General features: G+C 41.9%; 1 protein-coding gene across 1 annotated transcript; it reads right to left on the bottom strand.

Moving 5' to 3' along the window:
• Positions 1-326: 326 nt before the first annotated feature.
• Positions 327-1,271, bottom strand: LOC141617457 (uncharacterized). Its single transcript, XM_074434655.1, has 3 exons — positions 1,127-1,271; positions 735-880; positions 327-560 (listed from the first exon to the last, which is right to left on the bottom strand). The coding sequence occupies exons 1-3, from the start codon at positions 1,269-1,271 to the stop codon at positions 327-329; spliced, it is 525 nt and encodes a 174-aa protein (XP_074290756.1).
• Between the last annotated feature and the right edge of the window lie 10,274 nt (positions 1,272-11,545).

Below are 11,545 nucleotides of genomic sequence, written 5' to 3'. Positions count from 1 at the left end.
ATTAGTTGACGTGATTCGTTCAGTTAAACCCGTCTTAACAAGTTTACGATAACTCGATCTTACGATATCAATACGACATAACAATTAACTCGACTCAATTAACGATATAAAATACAACTCAATTAACGATATAAAATACGGAGTATTACAGTCTTTCCCCCTTAAAATGAACTTCGTCCCGAAGTTCACTCATCTAGCAAACCCCCACACGCATCGATGTGGGCCCCAAAACAAATTCCCTAAGGTAAAAGACACATGGATTTAGGTCGGAAACAAAATGTTACATTCTACCCTCCTAAAAAGAAAGTTACGTCCCGGAACTTACCTCATGCAAATAGGTGTGGATAGCTTTCCCTCATGGAAGCCTCAGTCTCCCATGTAGCTTCCTCAACATTGTGGTTAGTCCACAAGACTTTCACCAAAGCTGTCTCCCCATTCCTGGTCTTCCTCACCTTCCTGTCCAGAATCTCCTTGGGTGTCTCCAAATAGGACAACTGCTCATCCACCTCGATCACCTCAGGACTCAACACATGTGATGGATCGCTCAGGTACCTCCGCAACTGGGAAACATGAAAGACATTGTGAACTCTGGCTAACGCTGGTGGCAAAGCTAAACGATAGGCCACCTCTCCAACTCTGTCCAAAATCTCATAAGGTCCGATGAATTTCTGACTCAGCTTCCCTCTCTTCCCGAACCTCATAACTCCCTTCATTGGCGACACTTTGAGTAGTACCTTCTCTCCCACCTCGAAAGAAATCTCACTTCTCCTAGTGTCAGCATAGCTTTTCTGTCTGTCCTGAGAAGCTCTCATCTTTTGCCTGATAATCTGTACCTGTTCAACCATCTCCTGAATCATCTCTGGCCCCAAAACGACAGCGTCTGATCGATCATCCCAACACACAGGACTCCTGCATTTCCTACCATAAAGTGCCTCAAAAGGTGCCATCCCAATGCTAGTATGATAACTGTTGTTGTAAGAAAACTCGATCAATCCCAGTCTGTCCTCCCACGATCCGCCAAACTCTAGAACACAAGCTCTCAACATATCCTCGAGGGTCTGAATAGTCCTCTCTGTCTGACCGTCAGTAGCAGGATGAAAAGCGGTGCTCATCTTCAGTTGAGTACCCATCAATGACTGCAATTCTTGCCAGAACTTGGATAGAAACCTAGAATCTCTGTCGGAGACGATATCCTTAGGCACACCGTGCAACTTAACCACGTACTGCACATAAGCCTTAGCCAACTCAGCCTTACTCCAAGTATCTTTCATGGGAATAAAGTGAGTGACTTGGTCAATCATGCGACGATCACCCAAATCATGTTGTTACCCCTTTGAGTCCGAGGCAACCCGACGATGAAATCCATGGAGATACTCTCCCACTTCCACTCTGGCACATCTAGCGGCTGAACTTTCCCTTGTGGTCTCTTGTGCTCACCCTTCACCCTCTGGCATGTCAAACATCGAGATACGAACTCAGCGACTTCCTTCTTCATATTAGGCCACCAAAACGTCTTTTTGAGGTCATTGTACAACTTATCCCCTACAGGGTGTACAGAATATGGAGTAGCATGTGCTTCTGTGAGAATTTTCTTCTTCAGTTCCTCATTAGCTGGCACACACCACCTCTGCCCAAACCTCAAGCTCCCATCTGAATGGATACTGAATTTAGAGTACGGCTCCGCACCTGCCTGCTCTACCTCATTGCGCCATTTCTGGATTCTAGAATCCTCTTTTTGTAGCTCTCGGATCTCCTCGTACAACTCCGGCTCAACTGTCATATCTCCAACGGTCTCACCTCGTCGGATCATGTAAATCCCCATCTGCCTTAGCTCACCGACCATTCTCACCACTGATCTGCACTTTGGTGAGGGCATGGATAGACTTCCGACTTAAAGCATCGGCTACGACATTCGCCTTCCCTTCATGATAGAGTAAGTCCATGTCATAGTCGCCAATCAACTCGATCCATCTCCTTTGTCTCATGTTCGGCTCATTCCTTCGAGTATAGATATACTTGAGCTCTTATGGTCAGAAAATACCTTGAAGGTTGCCCCATAGAGATAATGTCGCCACAATTTGAGAGCGAAAACCACGGCCCCCAACTCTAGATCATGGGTAGGGTAATTCTCCTCATAGGTCTTCAGCTGTCGCGAAGCGTACGCGATTACCTTCCCGTTGTGCATCAACACACACCCCAACCCTTTCTTGGAAGCATCCATATACACTTCAAAGTTATCATTCCCATCTGGCAAAGCAAGGATAGGAGCTGTGGTTAGGCGCTCTTTGAGTGTTAAGAAAGCCTTCTCACAACTCTCGTCCCAAACAAACCGGTTCTCCTTCCTCATTAGAGACGTCAATGGTTTTGCTATCTTCGAAAAATCTTTGACAAACCTCCTGTAGTACCCAGCTAGTCCCAAGAAGCTTCGAATTTCGCCCACATTCTTTGGGCTCTGCCATCTAGTCACGGCCTCGATCTTGTTAGGATCCACTGACACCCCTTCCTTGGAAATCACATGCCCCAGAAAGGCAACTTTCTTCAACCAGAACTCGCACTTACTCAACTTGGCATACAACTGATTCTCTGCCAGAGTTTTTAACACTATCCTGAGATGCTCCTCGTGCTCTTCCTCATTCTTGGAGTAAACCAAAATATCATCGATGAATACGACCACGAACTTGTCCAGTGCACGATGAACACCCGATTCATCGGTCCATAAACACACCGGCGCATTGGTCAATCCGAAGGGCATGACCACGAATTCATAGTGTCCATATCTGTTCGAATGCGATCTTAGGGATATCCTCGTTCTTTATCCTCAGTTGATGATAACCCGACCTCAGGTCGATCTTCAAGAATACTCCAGCCCCACTCAATTGATCAAACAAATCATCGATCCTTGGCAAAGGATATCGGTTCTTGATGGTCACGTTATTCAACTCTCGGTAATCCACACACAGCCTCAAACTCCCATCTTTTTTCTTGACGAAAAGGACATGTGCTCCCCAAGGTGAAACACTGGGTCGAATATAACCCTTCTCAGCCAACGCATCTAATTGCTTCTTTAATTCTTCCATCTCTTTTGGTCCCATACGGTACGGTGGTTTAGAAATAGGTCCAGCTCCCGGCTTTAAATCAATGGAGAAGTCCACGTCGCGTTTAGGTGGTAGCCCAGGGATCTCTTCCGGAAATACCCCCTCGAAGTCTCTCACCACAGGTATGTCAGAAATCCTAGGGGTCTCAGACTCTCTATCCCACATCTGGCACAAGATCAACTGGTCTCCCTTCCTCAGACTCGATTTTAGGGTGTTTACAGAGATAAATTTGACTTTGGGTTTGATCATGTATCCCTTGTAGGTTACTCTGACTCCCTTAGGTCCTCTCAGAGATATCTTCTTTTGGTAACAGTCAATGAAAGCTTTGTACTTCCCCAACCAATCCATCCCTAAAATCACCTCGAACCCACCCAAAGGAAACTCCATAAGGTCATAGTGAAAGACAACCTCCCCAATCTGAATAGGTACACGGGTATAGATTTTATCACAAGGCACAGACTCTCCCGAAGGTACTATAACAGAATCGACCACTCTATCATATGTAGTAAGGTTTAAGTCTCTAACATGCTCCCTAGATATGAATGAATGTGTGGCACCCGAATCGAATAACACAAAGGTGGGTTTAGAGTTGACAAGAAATGTACCAGTCACGACATGTGCATCCTCCTTTGCTGCTTCCTTCCCCATGGCAAAGAGCTTGCCACTGGACTTAGCTCCGGCATCGACTCGACGGCGGTATTGGGTTGCTTGTTCCCCTCGTTCGGTTCCTCCGAAATTACCACCCCCGGGACTGGTTTTCTTGGCTACGGTTCTCGTAGTTGTTGTAGCTTCCTTGATAATCATTACTTGCCCCAGATCGGGCACCTCCTCCATAGCCAGTGTTAGGAGTACGGTAGCTGCTATATCCTGATCCCGCTGTCCGAGACCCACTGAACCCAGATGTAGGTGTTCGGAAGCCCCCAGATTGGTTTCCTCCAGAACTTCGGCACTCAAATTTCCTGTGTCCCAACTTCCCACACCCGAAAGAAGTGATCCTGGACGCATTACCTCCAATACTAGCACCTCAAATCGCCTCCGCTTTGGTTCCTCATCCCCAGGGGCACTATTGGTGGAGTATCCACCGAACTTGCCCGACCGGCTTCTTGGCCCCATTATTATCATTGACGGTTTCCGACTTTCTCTTCTCAGCTTTTCCTTTCTTATCCTCCTTGATCTGCTCGGAGAGCCTTTCAGTAGCACCAGCCCTCAGATAGATGTCCTGAACGGTGGTAGGTGGAGCTGCCGTGAGTCTCTTTTTGATATCCACCGTCAAACCCCTCTCAAACCTCATAGCCAGCATGGTCTCGTTCTTTGCAAACTCATCGATATATGAAGCCAACAATCGGAACTTCCTATGGTATGTGTCCACTGTCATGTCCTCTGTCATCTTAAACGTATCGAACTCCTCCCTCGGCTTAGCTTTCCCGAACTCGGCATGAATCGTCCGTTAATATCACCTGAAATTCTAACCAAGACACGTACCCTTCCTCAACATCCCTAGCAACATGTCGAATCTCCGCCTTGTTCCTATTCCACCACTCTCCACCGTGGCCCCGAGGTAGTGTGCGGCTTGGTCTACTTGCACTCTTCAGACAAGCTATCACTCGAATAGGTTGGTGAACTCCCGACACCAATCTCCCGGAAGTGAGGTTCCCCTCTCCGGTGAAGAAGGTAGGGTTATGCCTCGCCACTATTGTACTCATCTTAGCGGGGTCCATTCTTTTGGCCTTTAGGGCCTCATTCTCACCAAGAGTTTGGTCTAACTCTTCCTGGGTGATGTTTACAGCCGTGTTCCTTTTTGGAGGCATGACTACAAGAAAATTTTTTTGGAATTAGCTGCAACACAAAAACACCTTGGCAATTCTAGCCAATTCTATCACTCTTATCCTACTTGTCTATCTAGCATGGTTTAGGGGTCACATAACCGCATATCACTAAACATAGCCTTCTAACACAACTTTATAGAGGTATAAGTATAAATCAACCTTAAAACATGCAAAGTATTATGCTACAACCTCCTACCAACTCTTTATGCAACAATTAACATATTAATCAGTTAACACCTAAGCAACGATATATGAAGTTATGCTCAACATCATGCAACTTCTCTACCCTTCCTCTCATTTGCACTCAGGGTTCCCGGGTCAAACTGAGAGGGCCAATGGTTCGGTGTGAGGGGGCCCCTAACTCATCCCTTACCTTTAGTGTGCTCCTAACTGTTTTGTCCCGGGTTCATTTTATTTAGACTCTTCGTATATTCATTGGATTCATTGGTTTAGGCCTGAAGATCGTTCGCTCTGATACCACTTTGTAACACCCCCATTTATTTAAGGGCCTGCGCTAGGACTCCTCAGATAAAGAAGGGTGTTACCATCTCGGGAATCCGAGGCAGTAGATAACAAAGAGAAGATAACAGTACTTTAAATTAAAGTTTATAATGTTTACAACGGAAATAAAACATGTCTTAACTTGAAAATAAAGTCTGACAACTAAACAAAATAAAAGTGGGCTAGCTCTAAGTCAAGTGATCCATGCTCTCTCCCCGCCCTCCCAATGTCTCAACAACTCATCAATCTGCTCCCCATTAAAAGGATCATCACAGGCATACACGAATACACAGGGTCAACCGCGAGGTTGAGTAGGTAATACGATATAATAAAGAATGCAATGCTATGCTCCTCCATTCAACTCCATCACACACATCCCCGGCACGCCCAGCCATACCGATCCCCGGTAGACTATATATATATCGACCGTAGTCGATCTACCAGCTCGCAGCTGAGGACACCAGGGCAAGTCCTGCAGAACCCGCCTGGGCCTAAATCACAAATATCTCACCTCCTCCAACTTCAACTCCGATGCAAATGCAATGTATGAAATATATGAAACAATAATGCTCAACAGGATAAATAGATAATCAGGTATGTCATATAATCACCAAACATGTCAATTCTTATAATCGTAAGAATTCAATCAGTGTATACCCCTACCTCAGTACTGCAGTCAAATAGTCGGGTGCTCAGTAATATTCCACAACAAATTCGCCCTCTGAAAGATAAATAAATAATAAACAATTACTTAAACCATTCCCGTTCCCAAAATAGAAAGTTACTAAAAATAGAAACTTCTTAAAATGGAAAGTTTCCTTAAATGGAAACTTTCCCGATCTAACAGTTTTCTATTTTACCAACCCGACTCAAACCCGTCTCTAAACATTTAAATAACTCGGGAATTAATTAGCTAAACAAGAGTAGGATATAGTAAGTGATAAAACAAGTTATACGTTTAAAAGAATCAAAACAACACTAGCTAACCCTATCAACCCGTCTCCTACAACCCGCACCTTCACTCTCTCTCACACCCCTCACGCGCCACCTTAAACCACCACGAACACCACCAGGCTTGCTCCCCTCTTCAACCCCACCACCAACAACCAACCCCAGCCTGGTCGACTGCCGCCGGTGAGTCGAACCAGAGCTGTCATTTGGCCTGGTTCACCAGCGTGCCTCACCAAACACCCCCCTGTCCTCGACACACAATGTAATACCCCGTATTTTTTATATAATAAATTAAACGGATATTATTGAATTAAACGGATATTATTAAATGGATATTATTAAATATTATTTATTATACATTTTATATTACTAATTAAGTCGGGTAAATTGTTGAGTCGATAATTATGTTAAGTTATTTTATTTTACTCGCGTCGTATCGAGCTAAGTTAATTGAGTCGGTTTTATATAGAATTCGAAATGTGAGCTGACCCATTGAGCTGGCCCATTAGCTGTTCAGCCCAATTAAACCCTAAAGCCCATTTAGCCCTAATTACCCTAAACTAAACCTAATTAACCTAATAATACCCTACCCTCTACCCGCCTCCCTCCTACCTCTTTTCTTCAGATCCCATCTCAGCCCTCACGCAAAACGAGAGAGAGAGAGAGTGCCTGGGTTGTTGACGGCGCAGCAGGGAAGGGGAAGGGGCTATTGTCGACGGTCGTGGGTGGCCGTGGTGGCTGTGGTGGTGGCGGCAAGGTAAGCATTCCACACCCTTTTCTGTTTTCATTATTATGTCGGGGTTTTTGATTGTTATTTCGTGACTAGGGGAGGTGTTGCTGGTGGATGTTAGCAGGGTAGGGGTAATGGGTGGTAAGGGGCGAGTGTAGTGGTGGTGTTTAGGGTGGTTGTTGGTGGTGATAATGACGGTAAAAGGGAGCAGCGACAGAGGTGGTAGAAACGGGTTTATGCAGTGATTTTCAGGCGAGTTTTAGACGACTAGGTTTGGGGTGGCACCACCGTGGACTCGGGGGAGGTCGAAGTGGTGGTGCCACGGTGTCTGTGTTTGTGGGTTGGCGGTGAGTAGTCAGGTGGCGGTTTGGCAGGGAATAGAGCTTAGTTGCGGTGGTGGTGAGTCGCGTAAATAGGGTGTTTGGTGATGCGTGGTGGTGAACCAGGCCAAATGGCGGCCATGGTTCACCTCGCCGGCGAGAGTCGACCGTCGTGGGGTGGTCCTTGGTGGTGGGGTTGAAGTGGGGACTGGTCTGGTGGTTGTCGCGGTGGTGAGGTGGCGTGTGGTGGTGCGTGCGTGAGTGTGAAGGGTACGGGCTGTTTTGGTTGTTTGAAACGGGTTTTTATTAATTTAAATCGTTATATTTCGTAATGGGTCGTGTGCTTAATTAATTAATTCAATTCCCGGGTTATTAAAATAATTAAAGACGGGTTTGAGTCGGGATGTTTGAATTGTTTAAAGTTGATTCGGGTATCTCTTAAATCATATGATTCGTGTAATCTTTTATTTATCATATTAGTTATTTAATTTAATTCCCGAGTCTTTTAAATAAATTATTCCCGAGACATTTAAATAATTTATTTAATTTGATCCCCAAGTCGTTTAAATAATTAGAGATGGACTTTGAGTCGGACTGGGTTAAAGTAGAAAGTTACTATATCGGGAAAGTTCTATTTTGGGAGATTTCTATATTTAGTAGTTAGTAATTATAAATATCATAATTTTTTTAGGTGACGGATTCGTGAAGGATCGATAATCAAATGCATTGCTTTATTTCTGGACTGCTTAACTGCTTAATTGGAATTGCTGGCACTTTGAGGTAGGGAAATACACTTGTCCTATTATCGTCATAGTTGAATTGTGTTGACTCGATTCCTGGTTGTTGATTTACGTTATCATTTATATTCGGAAAGGTGATTGACTAATTTGATCGTATTGAGTATGATATCACAACATCGGGTAACTGGCATGACTTTATGATTTATCGTTCGTGATTTATATACATATTGCATTGCATTAATTATCATTGAGCATTTCATATGCATTGGAGTTGGAGGATGATGTGGTAGTGACGATGTTGAGATACGATGTGATGTTGTGATAAGGCCCAGGCGGGTTCTGGACTTGCCCTGGTGTCCTCACTGTTGAGTGGCGGCGGATCGGCTTCGGTCGATATATAGTCTACCGGGGATCGGTATGGTCAAGGCGTTCCGGGTATGAGATGTGTGTGATGAGTTGAGATGGAGATGGAGGTGACGGAGTATCATGCATATCATATTTTATTGTTGTATTGTTTTCCCTACTCAACCTCGTGGTTGACCCTGTGTATTCGTGAACACCTGTGATGAACCGTTTATGGGGAGCAGACTTGACAGGTTTAAGAGATAGGACGGGAGCTGGATGGGCGTGAGACACTGGATCAAACGACTTAGTAACTAGATCATCATCTAGAAGACTTCACTTTTATTTATGTCAGTTCTTGTAATTTAATTTGAAAAGAGAATTTGTAATAATTAAGTTAAAATATTATATAAATTGCCTTGGAGTTTAATTTGTTATTCACTACCTCGGGAAACCGAGATGGTAACAGTCCGTTTTATTCAGGAATGTCTTGACGAGGACTTCTTTTATAAACCGGGGTGTTACAAAGTGGTATCAGAGCGAACGATCCTCAGGCCTAAACCAATGAGCCCAATGAACATAGGATGTGTCTAAATAAAATGAATCCCGGGATAGAACTGTTAGGAGCACACTACGGTAAGGTATGAGTTAGGGGCCCCCTCACACCGAACCAGTGGTCCTCTCAGTTGAACCGGAAACCATGAGTGTATACGAGAGAAAAAGGTAGAGTAGTTGCTTGAGGATGAACAGAAATTCAAATATCGTTGCTTAAGTATTAACTGATTGATGCATTGATTATTGCTTAATTGAGTTGATGTATGCCTTGGGACCATATATTCTAACCATTATGCAGGAGAACGCTACGGTAAGTAATTGGTATGAATGATGTGTTGATAGCACTACTATGACTAAGTGATATGCGGTTATGTGATCCCGAAGCCATGTTAGTATAGTCTTGTGATAGTAATAAGAAACACGATAGAATTTCATATCTTTAGTCATCACAATCGTGATTTAGATATAATGAGTAGATCGAGATGCGAAGGGATTCAATGGGGTAGATGTTACGAATTGTACAAAGAGATTTAAGTTAGGATGAATTAGTATCGATAGTATAGTTGTAAGAATTGGGACATAGAAAAAGAATGACTTAGTGATAAAACTCGTTTAGTTGATGTTACTCTTTAATTGGCCTTACTGCCATTTCTTTTATGTTTATTGCCTATGGATGAAAATTTTACGAGAGATAGCCCCGTGAGTTAGTGTTCATTTGACGTTGGTTTCATGCTTATAGAATATACAGACTAGGAGTAATAAATACTTTAGTGAACTGTGGTTAGGAAGTTCCCGTGTAGTGATGTTTGACCAATGATTTTATAAAATCCTCATTTAAATGGTATTAATAATTTTCGCATAAATTCCAACTCCATCGATCGTAAAATTTACATATGTGTTCAAATTGTTAAGCCGCTAAAAATCTTGATGTCTCAATATTGAATAATAAGTTTAGTAAACTGAGTTGTAAAATTCTTTAAAAATGGAATTCTTGTGCTTTAAACCTAATTCTTTTTCCCTGTATTTTTAAATCTCCGTGTTTTATAAAAGTAATATGAATCAAGTTTTAATCAAACAGTTATTTATTCGTGATTTTGGAAGTTACCACGTGAATCAAAACATTTAAAATGTGCGTTCTAGGTTAAGTTTTCATGCAATTGTTTAGTTAATTCATGAGTTTAATAATGTGAATTTGTAATATTTTATATGACGATAGTAGCACGCATGTTCGAGATATGTATCTTAACAAGGGATAAATTTAAAACTTAGTCGATAACATGGTTGGCATGATAGTATGATTAAAATTGGATAGCTTAAATTTATTCTTAATCAATGGTGAAATATTTTATTCGAGTCCAGTTGTTTGCATATTTTATATACATTTGGCATGTTGTAATATTTTATATCATATTTGCATAGTGGTCGGATATATATGAATAATAAAACTATATTGTCGTACCTAGGAAAAATTGATGGCGTTAAAAGCTAAGGTGATTGTTCTAATATACTCGCACGAATATTTACAATAATTATGTTTAAAAGTTTACAAATGGGTGGTAGTAATGATTGTGTCTAAATGTTCACACGTGGAGGATGTCATCTGAGATCTAAGGTCCTTTATGTGAGTCTGTGTACCTATAGTTATACCTATTGATTTCATTGCATTAAATTATTCCAGTTGAACCTAAAACCTATAACATGATAATAAACAGTGTCGTTATTCCTTATTGAATATGTTCGTTATTATATCGTCATAAAATGCTAAAGTGATTCTTGCAATTGTAACACGACATTCGACATATCTATATTCTCGAGTCGTTACTATCAACCATATTTTAATAAAGATTGTTTATGATAATGAGATTGGCAATTATAATGGGATAACCCTTTTTAGGATTCACATGATATGCATTGTTTTAAATGATAGTCGTTATAGTTACGTTTAATTGAGCCGTGAATATAATTGAGTAAAGAAGTGCAACTAAAATTCTGATGTTGGGGTAATAGTCGTTCATTAGTAAAGATAGGACTCGAAATGAATAAGATGAACTCAGTAAATTACAATATATGAGCCGACACCTAAGCTCGTTTTGTTTAAAGGAATTGAATTAAGTTTATCGATTTTGAGTTTCGTAATAAGTCGTAAATGGATTCTATGACGGTTCTGTTATAAGATTATGTCGAGAAAATTTTTCACCGTCCAAAGATAAAAGTAAAAGTTTTGCAAATGAAGTTAAATTTTGTCATGTAAGTATAAATTCGGAACGAAATTTTATGTATGACAGTCTTGTATGTTAACTTTACAATATCGCTGTTACTCGCTTGTTTGACCCGACATATAAGTTGTAAAATTTGCCAATCAATGTGCATTCGTCGTTCGTGAATAAATCCCAAACCCTTTGTTATAAGAATTAAAAATATTTCAAAGATGATAAGTACTACGAAACCGGTTGTCTTCATTTTATCGGTGATTCTGTGTCTTGAC

Source organism: Silene latifolia, chromosome X, assembly GCF_048544455.1.
Source record: "Silene latifolia isolate original U9 population chromosome X, ASM4854445v1, whole genome shotgun sequence".
Taxonomy (NCBI): Eukaryota; Viridiplantae; Streptophyta; class Magnoliopsida; order Caryophyllales; family Caryophyllaceae; genus Silene; species Silene latifolia.
The sequence above is the reverse complement of the archived record's forward strand: the minus strand, read 5'-3'. Positions and strand labels throughout refer to the sequence as shown.